General features: G+C 32.8%; 2 protein-coding genes across 2 annotated transcripts; both read left to right on the forward strand.

Moving 5' to 3' along the window:
• Window positions 1-4,465: 4,465 nt before the first annotated feature.
• On the forward strand, window positions 4,466-7,999 carry LOC139503721 (E3 ubiquitin-protein ligase TRIM71-like). The gene is made up of 2 exons (XM_071293569.1): window positions 4,466-4,550; window positions 6,111-7,999. The coding sequence occupies exon 2, from the start codon at window positions 6,194-6,196 to the stop codon at window positions 7,907-7,909; it is 1,716 nt and encodes a 571-aa protein (XP_071149670.1). The 5' UTR covers window positions 4,466-4,550; window positions 6,111-6,193; the 3' UTR covers window positions 7,910-7,999.
• A 2,471-nt stretch (window positions 8,000-10,470) lies between these two features.
• LOC139503720 (tripartite motif-containing protein 2-like) lies at window positions 10,471-14,495 on the forward strand. Its single transcript, XM_071293568.1, has 2 exons — window positions 10,471-10,553; window positions 12,535-14,495. The coding sequence occupies exon 2, from the start codon at window positions 12,620-12,622 to the stop codon at window positions 14,336-14,338; it is 1,719 nt and encodes a 572-aa protein (XP_071149669.1). The 5' UTR covers window positions 10,471-10,553; window positions 12,535-12,619; the 3' UTR covers window positions 14,339-14,495.
• Window positions 14,496-18,790: the final 4,295 nt, after the last annotated feature.

The following is an 18,790-nucleotide window of genomic DNA, read 5'->3' on the forward strand; positions in this document are numbered from 1 at the left end:
AAGAAACATGTGGAATTTACCTTTGTGTATAAATTTATAATCTAGACTTAAATTAATAACTAAGACATAACAAGATTATGATGATCGAAAATGTTTGCATGATAACAGGTAACACTTGTAAATTTAATGCATTATTGTAATTATTCTGTTTTTAATAGAAATTTGAATGGTAGCGGTTCCAAATGTTTATCCTGTAATTAAATGTTAGTTTTTTGTAAAGGAGTAGGTTCAGTAAGACCACTTTTTGGCCCCAAAATATAGCAGTTTTACAAAATTGTTAAAATGTAAACCTTTAGATATTTATAAATAGTTGAACTTTTTATAGCAATCTCTAACATTTTTCTGACTTTTAAATTTGTAATTACAACCCTAGATGGCTCATAGTTTGAATCAAATCTGCACCTTGATGAATGATGACAATTTTCATGGTTATCACAATAGTGGTTAACAATGTTATCCAAACTTTCCTTCAGTTTTAAAGAATTTTGCTCACAGTCACAGTCACGGACAGCCCAGTGTGTTGCTATGAGTTCAACTTTATCTCCTAGCTATACACTCCAACTTATACCCTCTGAACGTTTGGTACCTTTGGAAATCTTGGTGATAGCCTGTTTTACAGCCTTGACAGCATGCCACAAGTCGTTCGTATTTGACAGTAAATTGAGTGTCCCTCACAAATTTATTTACAGCCAAATTTCTATCATGTGCATGAATGATTATGGACACATTTTTATTCTCCAATTTTTCATAAATTATTTGTGTTCTTAGTCTTTCGTGTCTTAGATTTTCTCCTGTGACTTTGTAATATGTTCACAGTCCATTAGTTTGTGGGTTTTTTCTCCTAATGCTACAACTGTAGTATATTTCGCAGTTTTCCTCCAACCAAGTCTAGCATCTGTCATGATGTTGATGCCATCTAGGGTGTCATATGAAGAAATTTCATCATTTATGGCATTGTCAACTGATTGAACACTTATATTTTCAGCATGTTCTTTATATGTTCTAAAGCATTTTGATCTTTTCTCTTTAGTGATGCAGCCAATTCCTGCCCTATTAATACATCTAGTGAAATGTACAGGTCCTGTGATTGACCAAGAACTCATCATTCGGAATAATTTTAAAAATGAGTGATAAGAAAGTTGCTTTGGAATTAAGTGATCTTTATTTAGAAACTATAAAACATTTGTTTGGGCATAATGATTGGGAAATTAAAATTTTTGATGACTCTGTTGTTGCTATTGAAAATTGCGAGAATGCACAAAATCCACAGATGACCACAAAACAGAGTACTCAAACAGACAATAATGAAGAAGATGGAGACGATGATCAGCCTGGATTTGTTATACAGCAAGACCCGTCCAAAGAAGAAGCAGATATTGCTTTTGTTAGCCATGCATTACTGATGATCAAAACAGACAAATGTGGTAGCATGGTCAGTCAGAAGTAGCCCATCAAACAAACTCAAGTTTGAGAAAGGAACACTATAAATTATATTGAAATCCTTTGTTCTGTATATAACACAGTTTTGGAGGAAAATTGTTGTGACTGGATTAAATTCAATATTATGACTGTAATTCCAATTTTGGGCAAATTAGCTGTATATTTATTTGGTTCTTTGAACTATGAATGAAATATAAAATGGATATGAGGATTACATAGGAATGGAATAAGTTTAGCACAACAGGTAAGGTGTGTGTTGATATTTTGCATGGAAGCATGTCTGCATGCATGGCAACATCTACTTCCTGTGTAAACAAAAACAATGTATATATCCGCCCAGCTATCAATCAAAGTATATTTCAAATGAAAAATACATCTACTTCATGATTTGTTTTTGTAATACAACAAAATAGAATTAGTAAACAATTTTTTATTTTTCTTGCAACAGATTATATAGTTCAGTTCTATGTCCTGTGACAATTTGTTTTCTAAAAATCACTCTTTGAACAAGGTAGTTCTAAAAAATATGTCCCTGATATGAATGTGGCAAAGAAATTTGAATTTACCACTACTTCGTTAATTGGCTGCTATTTATACTCTTTCCCTTGCCTTTAAGCTGAAAAAAATCAATTGTGTAAGATAACTTTTTCTCTATTGTAAGCCAAACGATATGGTGTGCGATATATTTGATATATCAATTACTATCAGTAGATAAACAAAACTTTCCTTTAAGGCACAGTTATTGGACAACAACAGTATCATTGTAAACTTTATTTATATGTACATTAAGTCACGTATGCTAATTTATAGGACGATATCTACTGGTTTAGTTCAATATTCAGTATTTAAGCAATACCTGAATTAGAGATACCCCTTTTTATGGATAACAATGAACATGAACATATAACAGTATTGTGTCGGTGTTAGAGGTAAATGATGTATCAAGGTCTAAAAGGGCCATTGCGCTCTAATACTGTTGGGAAAAACACGTTATCAGATGGACGAACTTCATTTGTTGATACATAAAGTTCTGTTTAAATGATGTCAAATAATAAAATGATCACCGATATTGTTTTTACGGAATACATCAATCAAAATGGTGTACTTTGTGAAAAAATTTACAAAAACGTCGAAATGATCGTAACGTCACCGTTAAAGAATATGTGGTATGATTGCAAAAAGGCAACTCTCCACAAGAGACGAAAATGGCACAGAAATTAAGAACTATAGGTCACTGTACGGCCTTCACCAATTTTCAAAGCCCATACCACATAGTCAGCTATAAATGGCCCCAAAATGACAATATAAAACATTCCCGCCGACCGTGCAAGGGCTGTATAGCCAGTCAAGGTCGTTAAAATGTCCATGTGTTTTTTTGAGAAAATTCTATGGAGTAAAATATCAAACTTGATGATTTTAAGATAAATTTATGAACTTTTTTCGTCGATTTCATGTGCTTCCTATACAAACGTTCACATTTTTTCAAAGAATTTAATCAGTAATATTTCAGAAAATAAAAGAGATCAATAGATTATTTTTTCGATTTTCTGATATAATCCAAGGAGCTAAACAAATATGAAAATGTTTAACAAAATCGGTAACATAGCCCATTTACTGTTTCTGGACCTTAAATAAAAAATATATGGTAATGTTGGAAGAAGGGTAGATAAGTCTAAATGACATCGACATCAAACTTACCTTGAATGGATCGGGTTTTGTTTTGTAAACTTACAAAACGTCAGGTAGACATTGAAAACACTAGTATATTTTTTTGTAAGCTAAGGGTTAAGAGGGTGTGAATGTAAATTTAATAAATTACCATCACCTATTCTCTATTTACCAAGGCAGACTCTTTCATTGTTTAAGAGATTCGAAAGAGGTGTTATGCACGCCATTATTTATTTTTTTCAGTCCTATTGATGTAATGTGTTTCAGTTCGAAGTATTTTTCAATTGATTTTTATAGTTCGTTCTTATGTTGTACTGTTACACCACTGTCTCAGGTTGGAGGGAGGGTTTGGGATCCCGCTAAAATGTTTAACCCCACCATATTCTCTTTGTATGTGACTGTCCCAAGTTAGAAGCCAGTATTGCTGTGGTTGTCGTTTGTTTATGTGTTGCATATTTGTTTTTCGTTCATGTTTTTGTACATAAATTAGACCGTTAGGTTTATCGTTTAAATTGTTTAACATGGTTATTTCGGAGCCTTGTATAGCTGACTATGCGGTATGGGCTTTGCTTATGGTTGAAGGCCGCACGGTATAGTTGTTAACTTCTGTGTCATTTTGATGTCTTGTGGAGAGATGTCTCAATGGCAATCATACCAAATCTTTTTTATATATAAGCTTGGATATACGGATTTTCCTATTCTTGTTTTGCAAGTTGTGTTTAAAGTTGAATAGGTCAATGATCAATGCATCGATTTAAAAAAAAAGAATTAAAAAAAACATTTCAGTGTGGACAGACAGACATGACAGACTAATACCAAGAATTTGTTTAACTGAGCATGAAACATATGTCATACACTACGAATCTGTTATGTAATTAAAAATATCATGAAGCAGCAATCCTCGTTGTATTCAAATGATGGCAATTGCTTTGCTTTAGTAGACAATAAAAACATTGTGTTATGCGTTAATTAAGGAGTTGACAGTTAACATGGTAAAGGGTCGTGAAGAGGAATCAAATTACGACCATGTTTAAACAACGTTAATTGTCCAGAAAAACAGTCACCAGGCAAAGAAGGACATCGATAAAAAATCAACGCATTTTATATTTCAAATAAATATTAACATCTTTCATGGGTTTCGACATTCTTTTTTGTTGTTCCCATTCAAAGGTACTTACATAGACTGCGTTGGGGAAATGATTGAGATGTTCTCCTCGTGCAATAATTGTAGTGGATTGTATTGAATTACGAACACAATAGAGGGACATTTAACTCTTTCAAATACTTTTGATATCTTTATGTGTCCTATTTGTATATATTGTATTGATCTTTTACACACTAGTCTATAATTATATTCACAGGTAAACTCTATAAGTATAGATAGCAAAGTTTTAATGTATGGAGATAAACAACAACTAAAAGTCGTAGGAGGTTAACATCAGGTAAGAACGATGAAAGCAATAGTTTTAAATTTCATATCGAGTCATATATGCTTTTCAAATGTTTTGCATAAAAGTAAATGTCCGAAACCTTACAGGCAACAAAAACAAAAGTCAATACAAAATCACTTCCATTAACCAAATAGTACACAAAGTACGACGGAGTGTAAATTGTCGTTTTCATCATGCAAAGTTCACATATATCTAGAATAAGAGTATGATGTCATTGCCGGATAACTCGTATATTTATACTGCATACATAGAATATAAACGTTGACAATATATACGCGTATGTAGTAGAAATAAACGTGACTGTGTACATAATGTATCTGGTGATTAAATAATATAAATCTAGAAGAAACGCGTACATTGTGTTTTCTTTCACCTATGTGAACCGGTCGATCACAAACGGTTATTCACTTTATGACATTATATCTTAAGAGCTGCTGACCTCTCCATGGCTTCTAAGAACCAACTATTCTTAACAAATGGACAAAACGAACAGTGGTACAGCAATAACAATATCGTTGATGCATTCACAATGAAATAGTGAAAATAAGTTAAAATATTAAAGAATATGTACTGACATAACTTCTAAAAAGGGTCCACATTACCCTAATTATAAGTAGTATTAAAGTTGAAATATAAGTGACCTATACAAATATTAGTCTTAAAAAAGACGTTGAATTAGCTTATCGATTTCTCTCTTTTAATTTTGGTTAATTCGAGAAAAGGGCCTTCTCCAAATATCAGCGTCATAATTTTTTTTATTGAAACGGGTTGCATTTTTCTTTTCTTTTTTGGCATGCATTGAAATATGGTATCGACATAATGGATGTACTGAGTTTTTTTGTGATGAAATTTAATCACTGATAGCAAATCATCATTCAAAAAGTAAAATCACAACAATATTAAACTCTGAGGAAAATTCAAAACAAAAAATTCCTAATCAAATGGCAAAATCAAAGCGCAAAACCATCAATCAAAGGGATAACAACTTTCACATTTCTGACTTGGTACAGTAATTTTCTTATGTAGAGAATGGTTGATTAAACCTAGTTTTATAGCTAGCTTAACCTCTATATCCTTTTTTCACGTAAAATCTACTTGAAAATCACTAAAAAGTTAATTGGTTTTTTTTTTCAATTTTCAAAATGAAACTATTCAAACATATCTCAATTTTGAAGTTCAATTCAAAATATTATTGAAAATACCAATATTTTTTTTGTTAACTTCACGTGAAATTAGCATCCATGATTTCCGTGTAAGCTCATTTTAGGTATACTTCGCGTAAAATATTTCAACTCAATTTTACGTGAGAGGTATTTGAAATTCAAAAGATGAAAATTTACCCTTGTAGGACCCATAATTTTGTCTTGTTAAAATATTGTCACGGATTGACAGAAACCTAGTAGAATAACACCATAACTATGTTTTGTCATTATAACGATGTATTTTCTGTTCATAGAGTACAGACCATTCAAACTTCATTTTATCGACATCGAACAGATAATTTTTCTCTTCCATCAGCATAGATTTTTACAATTACATTTTTTTCTGTAGGTCATTAGGTTGTTTACCGATGAAGAAATGTCCAAATCATAAGAAATTTTGTCTAACATCAACTAAGACAAGCTATAATTGAAATGGCAAACAACGAAAGTGCATCATTCTGCGTCATTTGCCAAAGCAGGGACCTTAATAAGTTAGCGGAAGAATACTGCCCACAATGTGAAGAGGTTCTTTGTGGAGATTGTCAACATCACCATAAGACATCGAAGTCGACAAAATCACATCAAACAATCCCTATAGAGAATTATAAAAAATTACCATCCTTTATCAAGCAAATTACCCATAATTGTAAGGAGCATGATTGCTTTCTTGAATTTTATTGTAAATCTCATGAATCTTTTTGTTGTAAAATTTGTTTGATATCAGGCCACAAGGAATGCAAGGAAACTATTTTCATTGAAGATTTTCTTAAGCCATTACCTGGGCACCAGTCAGCAGCTTTAGATAATATTGAAAAAGTTCTGCAAGATTTGCAAAGTAACATCTGTTCCGCTATAAAGGACAGAAATCGAAATTTGACTGAATTACGCGAACAGAAGCGGGTAATTGAAGAACAAATTAAAGAAAAGCGTAAAGAAATCAATAACCTTTTAGACAATTTAGAAGAAGAATTATTACAAAAGGTATCTATACATGAAAAGACAAACTGTCGGGAAATAGAAGAAATAATTACGAAATTAGAGGACGAAAAAGAAAAAGTAGACGAAATTCAAAAAGAGGTTGAATCTGTCAAAATGTTTGCTTCTAATCTGCAAATCTTCATGGGAACAAAGACATTCCAAGAAAGTATTTCAACCAATGAAATCAACGTCCAACAAGCATATGACAACGGGAGCTTAAACAACGTCACAATGAAATGCACCTTTAGTGAAAAGCTAGAGGGGTTTATAAAACACATAAAAACATTTGGTGATGTAGAAATTGATAATAGTGAAAAACATGTTTCTTTTTCATGGAAAGGTGACAAATCAGCACAAAATTCCAAACCGATGTCTGTGGCAAAATCGATTGAAAACATATACGTCCGGTTAGGAAGCAAGATTGATATAAATCATGACGGTATATCTGGATGTGCCATATCAGAAGCTGGAAACATGCTATTTCTACAAGCACATTGCAACAGAATGATGAAGTATGCGCCCAATGGTGAATTCATTTCAGAATCACGTATTAACCCAGAGGCAAACGGCATTGGATATGACCTTGCAGTTATTGATTCTAATACGGTAGCTGTATCAAGTGGTGGAAATACCCCTCAACAGATTTACTTGATTGATATGAAAAGTACAAACATGAGTCAAGTTTTGCAACTGGGCGACTGGTGTTACGGTTTAAGCTACAGCAACGATTCATTTATTTGTTGCACGTATCATAACGGCATAAAAATATATGACAGGTCGAACTCTAACGTGCGGATACTTCCAAATTCTCCCAAATCGGCGGGTGATACCTACGTGGCCTCAAATGCAAATTGCATTTTTCATACCAATTGGCGTGATGATTCTGTTGTATGTTACGATTTCAGTGGGCAGGTAAAATGGAAATATATGGATTCTTCATTGCTTAAAAAACCGTACGGCATCACATTAGATACTAATTCGAATATTTATGTTGCAGGTTCTGACTCGAACAATGTAGTCGTGATATCTCCAGATGGAAAACAGGCAAAAGAGCTAATTGGAGCTAGTGACAAACTTACAAATCCTCGTGCCTTGTTCTTTCATAAAACAAAACCCTTGCTTCTAGTAGCAAACTATAACAATGGCGCCTCGGTGTATGATGTTATTTAAAGCAAAAACATCCATAAACCTTTTTTTCAAATGGAATCACATATGTGTTACTAAATTCAGAATTGAATAAAAGCCTTGGAGTAAATTTTATCTAGAATAAATCCTATTTTCAGGCCTCAAAGACGACTAGCGAGCCATCTTACACATATATTAATTCCTAAAAAAACACTAGAAATCTATCGATCACTGTTTCGTCAATGCTCAATCGTAATTATAATCACATGTTTTAACAGATTGTTGTCTTGAACTCAATACCTTCCCAGGCAGTAGGTTGAAATTTATAACTTTAATTTTAAAAGTTTCAAAAATCAATTTGTTTCCGTCCTGGCTTTAAAACTACATCATTCCGAAATTTCAGTTGAAGTTTTTATAAATTCTTTAAAAAAAATAATCTAAAAAATAAGATGTACTAAGCTATTGAAAATATAAAATAATCAGACCCTTTTCTTCCAAATTTAATGCAAACGTTTAATTGAAATTAATTGATAGAATGATTGTTAATTGTCCCCATGACGTTGTTCATCGTTTTAAAGTTGTTGGTTTTTTTATAATGAGCAATAATAAAGGGAGATATGTTATATGTCAATGAGGCAACAACCTAAAAATAAAATTAACCGAAAATCAAATACAGGGCTACATACTGTCATTAATCATGCACACGTGTTTATTAACACAAGGTATGCGTTAATGATATATCTAACTATAGTAACAGAAATATTATGATGGAGGACGTAGAATTCTGAAAATAAACGTTTCTCAAATTTTGTAGAAAAAGAATAGTTTGATATTTTGTAGTTGGCACCAACAAAAGAGAGAAACACTAAAAAATTATAAATGGAGAGGTAAAGGGAAAAAATCAACTGTTGAAATATCAAATGATATCAGTTAAGTAAATGAAAAAAAGATATCGGTGACAGCAGACAATGATTATGATGTCTGTATCCAAAACCATTTCTGAACTCGAGAAATAATCAAGTCAAATAGAAAACTTTCTAGTTGGATGATGTTTTTTTGAGAACTTAAAATTGACTAAAGATAGTTGTTTTATTTGCGTCCATTGGCAAAAACTGTCGGCCTTAGAATAAACCTGATAATTGAACACACGTTTTGCATATCGCCATTGACACTTAGTAATACATATAAGAGGGAAATGGGGTAATGTTTCAATATATTATTTTAATGGTTACCTATTCTCTTCAGCAATTGGTCTCTAGTGAAGAGTTGACAAACATACCACATCTCATTTCTAAAGCTTAATTTCAAATGAGGATCATCTTCGTTCGAGTTTTATAACAGCATGAACTGATGGTTTTGATCCGTTTATAGTATGAAACTGATAAGGAAATACGGTATCATTTAAAATTGACTGATTACTTGCCATTTACGTTAAGACAAGAAGTAACAATAAAAAATGTTCATGCATTTTCAAAAACATCAGTTTAAAACTACAATTAAAGCAATTTTACGAAATTTTCCTTTGATCTTACTGACTGACAATTTCCTTTCTCGCCACAGTAGAGTGATATGAAAACTTATCGCTAGAAACTAAGGTTTCAGGTTCCCGATGACAAAGAAATTAACAAAGTTGTCATAAGTAAAATAGCGATAAACAGATTATCATTGATCATCTCAATTTGATTGATTTTCAAATTTCGCCGTACCGGCAAGAAAATAAATTTCGTTGAGATGATACAAGATAAACTATAAATAAAATACTTTCATAACCAGTAATAATGTTTTAATAATAGTACATATAGTATCTTGATTGATTGACTTGCGTTTAACGCCGCTTTCAGGACTAGTGTCCTTTCTGTAGATGTCAAGTTTTAGTGATGGAGGAGCCACATAGCAAGGAGAGAACCCCCGACCTATGGCCAGAGATTGACAATTAAGATTGGAGTCGATAAACATAAGTTTTTACAGGCTTTTAATACAGTAGTTCGATTTATTATACCACTCGAGCACCTTGTTACATTCTATGTATTTAATTAATGTTGAAAACCAAAGACTGATCTAATTAAAAATGTACAGTTTGTATTTGTGTCATATTAGGTTTAAGTAAAGTAAGGGACCAAACGTTGTATACTGGGGTACTACTGTACTGATATATATTAAGGAGACAAACTGTTTACATGTCAATTGTGTGTAGTTTATATTTGTATTTGTTTACTCATAAGAGATTGGGGAAATTGATTCTACACGAACAAAGGCAACAGTAGGTTACCCCTGTTCAAAAGTCATAAATCGATTGAGAGAAAACAAAGTCGAGTTACAAAATGAAATACACATATTACAGTCTTTTTAGTATATTCCTTAAAATTCGTAAGGATTATAACATGTATTAGTACATTAGAGACTTGGGTAAACTTTCAGCCCAGGATAAACGTCGATTAAAGAAAAAAGAAAATCTATCTTTCATTTATCGGTCACACAAAAAGGTACTTAAATGAACGTTGTTGATTTACGTAATCAATAGAGAGAAGGTTATCCAGATATTTGTGATATCTGTATGTGTCCCACTTAAACTGATATTTAACACACTTGTGTGTGTGTATTCTTATAGGTAAAATCAATAAGTATAGATAGAAAAGTTTAAATGTATGAAGATACACAACAACTATAATTGGTATGATGTTACAATCAGGTAAGTACAAGTAAAATTCTAAAGTCTGAATTTCATTATGGGTCATATTTGTTTTTCAATTGATCGCCCTGAAATTAATTTTTTGAAATCTTCAATCCAGCAATAACAAAAGTACACGCAAAATCATACCCGTAGACCAAACAGTACACAAAGTATGGCGGCCTATATAAAAACATGTAACGAGGAAAACTTATAAACCACACAAACAAACGACAGAATTCACATCAATTAATGATAAGAATGATTTAGAATTGAACCAAAAGATATCAACACGTAATAGTATGATGTCCTTGGTCGGATAACAAAGCATGCATGATACCGCAGGTCAAATCACACATGGTCTGTTGATTTTATAGAAATAAACGCGGAAACAATTTATCTGGTAATTAGATTATATTGTGCGTATCAATTTAGGATATGCGTGTGCCTTTCCGCTTCTATAATTGTTCGTGTAATGGGGTTTGCTTTTTCAACCCTATATCTTAAGGGATGCCTACATTTATCTGGCACCTGCGTCTACACTATTCCTATACAGTTTTAAAATTAGAAAAGTAGGCCAACAAATAAACTACTTTTAATGTACTAGTACTTGTTGAATGAGTGAAAATAACTTGAAATAATAAAGGATATGTACTAACAAACATATTATGAATGGGTCTCTATTACACCCTTAGTCTGTATCAAAGTCTGATTCTAGTTCAAATGTAAGTGTAGGAATCAAATATAAGTTTAAAAAACAAGACGTCTAATTAGTTTATCATTTTCTCTCTTTTATATAAAACTATTTCAAACGTATCTGCTTCAAAGACTTTGTATTTCAAATGTCAGCGTCATTTAAGTAAAAACTTGACGTATCAAATGAGTAATAAAGAATCCATAATGAGATAACGTCATGGAAAACGGCTGTGCGTTTCGATACATATGCATAGCTTTATTCATTTGATTTTTAAACTGCAATAGAATTTAACAAGTACCCGACCACGTCCACTTTTTTTTGTCCATCTGATGAGTTAAGCCTTTTTCAACTGATTTTTATAGTTCGTTCTTATGTTGTACTGTTATACCATATACCACTGTTCCATGTTAGGGGGAGGGTTGGGACCCGCTAACATGTTTAACCCCGTATCATTATTTATGTATGTGCCTGTACCAAGTCAAGTCCTGTATGTTGTCGTTTGTTTATGTGTAACATATTTATTTTTCGTTCATTTTTTTTACATAAATAAGGCCGTTACTTTTCTTGTTTGAATTGTTTTACATTGTCATATCGGGGCCTTTTATAGCTGACTATGCGGTATAGGCTTTTCTCATTGTTGAAGGCCGTACGGTATAGTTGTTAATGTCTGTGTCATTTTGGTCTCTTGTGGACAGTTGTCTCATTAGCAATCATACCACATTTCCTTTTTTTATATTTGAATAAAACTATAAAAAATCAAAGAATTTCACACAGCTTTGCAATTATCTGAACTTCTCACTTCTCAATTATTGCTCAATATTCCCCAATTAAAATCAGCTGTCCGATTTGAGTCAACAGCAGTTTTGAAATAGGTCTTCAAATCATAACAATTCATTTAAAAAATGCAAATGAAGGTGAAAGAAATTTTCCATAAAAAGGAGTGAGACCGGGCTTGTCAATACGAAAAAACAGTTTTTGTTATGCATGCATGACCTATCGTTCGAAACTAAAGTTTTCCATTTTGTTCAATTTCCAACACTGATGCTATTGTAATTTTTTTTAAATTTTTAAACATCGTCAAAGATAAAACATTGCATGCATTTCTCAGTTTAATTTATTCTTAGGTCATATGATTTTTCAATACCTAAATTTTTTAGGTGGGACTTTTATTGGGTTTTGTTAATTCATTTTGTTCCAACGTAAGCTTAAGTAATTGTCGGACTTGTTAGGTATATATAGGCATTCACAATAGAGAAACATTTATTTGTGCTTTGTAGTAAACAGAATTTTATATTTTTTTCATAGGATCAAAGTGTTAATGGTAGATTGGGAGAGATGAATATTATGAGGCACCATCTTTGACCTTAAATACTACAGAACAAATTCAGATATGGCGACTACGGAAATAGCAACATTCTGTGATATTTGCCTAACCATGGACCTAAATAAGTTGGCGGAAGAATTCTGTCCACAATGTGAAGAGGTTCTTTGTGGAGATTGTCGAAATCATCATAAGATATCGAAATCGTCAAAATCACACCAGACCATCTCTATAGGCAAATATAACAAATTACCATCGTTCATCAAGCAAATAAAGCATACCTGTGAGGAGCATGACTGCTCCTTTGAATTTTATTGCAAATCTCATGACTCTCTTTGCTGCAAACTGTGCTTGATATCAGGTCATAAGGAATGCAAGGAAACAGTTTTTATTGATGATTTTCTAACGCCTTCTTCAAGACACCAGTCAGCAGCTTTGGATAACATTGCAAAAGATCTCAAAGATCTTGAAAGTAATATTTCGTATGCTCTAAAAGATAGAAATCGAAATCTGGCAGAGCTACGTCTACAGAAGCGGGTGATCGCAGAGCAAATAAAAGAAAAGCGTCAAGAAATTAATATGTTTTTAAACAATTTAGAAGAAGTAATGATAGAAAAATTATCTGCAACGGAGAACGAATACTGTCAGAAAATAAAAGAAGTGATAGAGAAACTGAATAAGAGAAAGATGATAGTAGAGGAAATTAAAAAAGATGTTGAATCTGTGAAAATGTTTGCATCCAATCTGCAAATTTTCATGGGAACAAAGACATTCCAGGAAAATGTCTCTACTAATGAACTGAATGTCCAAAGTTTACTTGACAATGGTAGCTTTGCCAACTTAACAATTGTTTGTACTTTAAATGAAAATTTGAACAGATTAATCAACGATATCAAGACATTTGGTGATATAGAAGTTAACAAATATGAAAAACATGCTTCTTTTTCATGGAAAGGTAACAAATCAGCACAATTTTTCAAACCTATGCCTGGAGACAAATCGATTGAAAACATAAACGTCAGGCTAGTACGTAAGATTGAAATAGATCGCAATGACCTCAGTGGATGTGGCATGTCAGAAACAGGAAAACTGTTATTTCTACAAGCACACAAGAATACTCTGTTGATATATGAGGCTGATGGTGAATTCAATTCGAAGATGCATATTAAACCTGTGCTGTCTAAAATCGGTTATGACCTTGCAGTGGTCGATTCCAATACAGTAGCTGTATCAAGTGGTGGAAATTACCCAAATGCGATTTACTTAATTGATACAAATACTGCAAAAATGCAGCAAGTATTTGATCTAAATGACTTCTGTTACGGTTTGAGCTATCACAATGGTTCATTTGTGTTTTGCACTTATGTAAAGGGCATACAAATATTTGACAGATCGCACGAAAATGTAACGAACTTCCGATTACTACCAAATTCACCCCAACAGTTAGGCTATACCTATGTTACCTCAAATGAAAATTTCATTTTTCTTTCCAACTGTAAGGATCATTCTGTCGTATGTTACGATTACAATGGTCAAGTTCAATGGATATATTCTGATTCGTTGCTCAGAAAACCATGCGGCATTACCTTAGATTCTTATTCTAACATTTATGTTGCTGGTTTTGATTCAAACAATATTGTAGTGATATCACCAGATGGAAAGCAGGCTAAAGAGCTGATTGGAGCTAGTGACGGACTTTTAAATCCTCAAGCTATTCATCTTGATAAAACCCAAAACTTACTTCTAGTAGCAAACTATAACAAAGCGGCCTTTTTATTTCGTGTTTGATTTATTGAACCTGTAATTGTTCTGCTATTTAAAAACAATTACATATTCAAAGCGTATTATCACGCAAATTTGGAATAATTATAAAATGTCAAATTACATTTAATGTATCATGATTTATCTGCCATGTATTGCACATACAAGAAATGTATTTGGATTCTTTTGGGGTTTTTTTCAATTATTTATACAGACATGTAAATCTTAAGGAATATTATATTAAAAGATGAAACCTTAATTTTTATTTTTTTTGGATTTTTTTAAATATCTTTACCAGTTCCAAACCATATCAATCGTGGTCAGAATATGCAAACCAGTAAATCATTAAGATAGTCTATTATTTTTTTACTGTTTAGACGAATGTTTCAGTAAAGGTTAAACAAACATACCAAATTCCAAGGTAAATTCAAAAAGGGAAAGTCCGTAAAAACTGGCACAATCAAACGGTATCAATCAACTGAATGAGTGAACAACAATCATCATACTAGTATCCTGCATGATTTGGAACAGGCGTTTCCTAAGAACAAGCTAGCTAAAACCTCCCATTTGTATAACAGTTGTGTGTGGTTCCTTTATATTGAATATGAACTCCAACGAGTCAGATGTTTACTTTTCTAGCAGCAGTCCACTGTAATTGTAGTTTTTGTCAATCATAGTACATCATCTGATTATAATGAGTACGCATACACTCTTCAACATCGTACTTTATTTGGCCTTTTTAACTTTTTTTTGGAATCGAGCGTCACTGATGAGTCTTTTGTAGACGAAACGCGCGTCTGGCGTATATACTAAATTTAGTCCTGATATCTATGATGAGTTTAATTATACACATGAATGATTTTTAAATCTCGGTTACATCTCTTCTTCAAACAAAAATATATGTTTGTAGTAGTAAACTATAAATAAGTTGCAATCTTATTTAACATTTCATGCTATCAAATTGTTGAATTAGCCTTCTGCTTTGTAGTACAATTCAATCTTCTTCTTTTTTTTACCTCGATTTAGCTATAACCGAATGAGACTGATCATCGGACTTGTACTTATATAAGCATGAATATAGTATGAGGTGTGCAGCAGAAACTAATTACCATTGCTTACATGTGAATTATTTTCCATTTTTTGGTGAGATTTGTATTGCTCAATCTTCATTTCCTATGTTATATTTCGTTTATTTGTTCGTAACTAAGTAATTTTTCCATCATTTTTTTGCCAATTTGTTTTCATTTTATTTTTACTACTGAATCTTGATATCTCCCGCAACACAAGAATATCTAAATAGAAGCAAATATGAAAGAGTAACAAAAGATACCAGAGGCAAAAGACAAACAGACAAACAATAGTCCACATGACACAAGATAGAAAACTAAAGAATAAGCAACACGAACCCAACCAATATCTAGGGGTGATCTCAGGTGCTCCGGAAGGGTAAGCAGATCCTGCTCCACATGTGGCACCCGTCGTGTTGCTCATGTTATATCAAATCCGGTAAATAGTTTAATTCGGTAGGTCACATTCATGAAAGGGTAGGGGATTGTAGTTATGTAATAAGGAACATACTTCATCCGATATCATTTGTGAAACGATTATTCCATAACGGTCAACCAACTCCTGATGGCGTACATAAAATTTACAAAGAGATGATTTCAACTTCACCATTTGGAACTCTTGGTTTAATAGCAGCAACCTTCTATCAAGAAAATCATAATAGGAAATGCAAGCACAGGAATATCGTATCAATTGGGAGATATCTATCCCGTATGCAGGTGCTGCTGGAATGCTGCTACTAAGAAATGGAAAGTTCACAATTGGAAAGCTGAAATCATCTCTTTTTTTTCGTAAAGTTTTGTTTTCAACCGACCCTCATTGTCAATTTCTAGCTGTAAGTCAAGATATGAGGCCGACTTCACTGTATCTGTTGTATCCTTTATCTCTAGTTCGATGGGATAGATGCGTTAAACATAGTCACCAAATTTTGAATTATTAAGTGTAAGAAGATCATCTATAGAGCGGATAGTAGAGTTAAAGGATAATGCTAACTTCTTTATCTTCCTTACTAAGAAGTTCTTGTATGAAGTCGGCCTTATAATGACCCAGTCGTCTACACCTCAATTGTGACATTACCAAAATTAGAGTCATCACTGAATTTTTAATCACCATGAACCACAAGATTGGTGCCACTAGTGGAAAACGGTCTGTTTATACTTCTGGAGCACTGAAGTTCATCTACGGTTTTTGCTAGGGTTGTGACTGCTTACTTTAGTTTTTATGTTGTGTTTTGGGAACTTGTAAGTCTTTTTGTGGTCTTTCTCTGTTTTTGCTGTTGCTTTTTCAGTTAATCACGGCATTTGATTTTTGAATGTCTCCTTTGTATCCCCAAAAAGCAAGGAATATTCAGATAAAGATGTATGGGCAATTTGTTATCTTAATTGAATGGCTGAAAAAAATTCATATTTAACCAGATGCTCTGCAGGGTGCAGCTTTATACGACCGCAGAGTTCGAACCCTGAACATTGGGGCAAGTATGGACACAACATTCAAGCTTGATACAGCTCTGAATTTGGATTGTGATTACATAATTGACACAACACAGGTGTCTGACACATAATGAATGTGGTCTAAGAACTTAAACTTAAGATGGTACCCAACACCTTGACTGAAATTTATTTGGCTCGTTTAATTTTCATAAAGTTTTGACAAAATATTAACTTTGACCCTTTGACAAAAATGTAAAAATTTCAAAAATTTTGAACCAACTGTTTTGCCAGAAAAATTACACTGGTTATATAGCAGTTCGACAAACACCAATTTTGATCATTGAGAAGCTTAATATTCCTTTTACAACACAACATAATTAAAACGTTTAGCTGAATTTACAGAGTTATCTCCCTGTAGTGTTAGGTACCACCTTAAAAACTTAAAATTTTAAATTGGACATTACCTATTATGGTCCAATATCCAAAATCTAAAAACAAGGTTAGATTCAGCAACTCAAAGAACCCCAAGAATTCTATTTTTGATGAAATCAAATAAAATTCAATTTTGGACCCTTAAGACCTCAATGTGAACCAATCTGATAACTGGGCCCAAACATCAAAAATCTAAATACATGGTTAGATTAAGCATATATCAAAGAACCCCATATATACATTTTTTGTTGAAATCAAACAAAGTTTAATTTTGGACCGCAATTTGGCCAACTTGAAAACTGGGCCCATAATAAAAATTATAAGTACATGTTTAGATTCAGCATATCACAGAACCCGAAGGATTCAATTTTTGATGAAATCAAACAAAGGTTAATTTTGGACCACGATTTGGACCAACTTGAAAACTGGGCCCATAATAAAACAAGAGGCTGTCACAACGACAGCAAACCGGATTTATTAATATTTATTTGTGTCCTGGCAATATCACAAGAACCATTACTGATGAATGGTGAAAGCAAATATCGTCAATATCAAATTTGACCTCCATTTTGTCATCAGTATCAACATATTAAAATTTGAAAAGCTTAGATTGAATGGTTCATGAGTAAATGCAACAACGTGAATGGAAACGCCATTTTACAAGAACCATTACTCCTGAACGGTAAAAGTCAAATTCGTCTTTATTGAACTTGATCTCTATTTTGTCATCAGTAACAACATATTAAAATTTGGGAAGCTTTGGTAGAACAGTTCATGCGTAAATGCATGGACAAGACTGGAAACTCCATTTTTCAATCTTTCAAGAACCATAACTCCTGAACGGTAAAAGTCAAAATCGTCATTATTAAACTTGACCTCCATTTTGTCATCAGTAACAACATATAAAAATTTCAAAAGCTTTGGTTGAATGGTTCATGAGAAAATGCATGGACATGACTGGAAACACCATTTTTCAATCTTTCAAGAACCATAACTCCTGAACGGTAAAAGTCAAAATCATCTTTATTGAACTTGGCCTCTATTTTGTCATCAGTAACAACATATTAAAATTTGGGAAGCTTTGGTAGAACAGTTCATGCGTAAATGCACGGACACGACTGGAAACTCCATTTTTCAATCTTTCAAGAACCATAACTCCTCAACTGTAAAGGTCAAAATCATCATTATTAAACATGACCTCCATTTTGTCATCAGTAACAACATATTAAAATTTGGGAAGCTTTGGTAGAACAGTTCATGCGTAAATGCACGGACACGACTGGAAACTCCATTTTTCAATCTTTCAAGAACCATAACTCCTGAACGGTAAAGGTCAAAATCATCATTATTAAACATGACCTCCATTTTGTCATCAGTAACAACATATTAAAATTTGGGAAGTTTTAGTGGAACTGTTCATGCGTAAATGCACGGACACGACTGGAAACTTCATTTTTCAATCTTTCAAGAACCATAACTCCTGAACGGTAAAAGTCAAAATCGCCATTATTGAACTTGACCTTCATTTAGTTGTCAGTAACAACATATTAAA

This window comes from Mytilus edulis, chromosome 14 (assembly GCF_963676685.1).
Source record: "Mytilus edulis chromosome 14, xbMytEdul2.2, whole genome shotgun sequence".
Classification (NCBI taxonomy): domain Eukaryota; kingdom Metazoa; phylum Mollusca; class Bivalvia; order Mytilida; family Mytilidae; genus Mytilus; species Mytilus edulis.

What these genes read in the sequence shown, in the direction of transcription:
- LOC139503721 (XM_071293569.1), top strand. Translation starts at nt 6,194, where the DNA reads ATGGCAAACAACGAAAGTGCATCATTCTGCGTCATTTGCCAAAGCAGG.
- LOC139503720 (XM_071293568.1), top strand. Translation starts at nt 12,620, where the DNA reads ATGGCGACTACGGAAATAGCAACATTCTGTGATATTTGCCTAACCATG.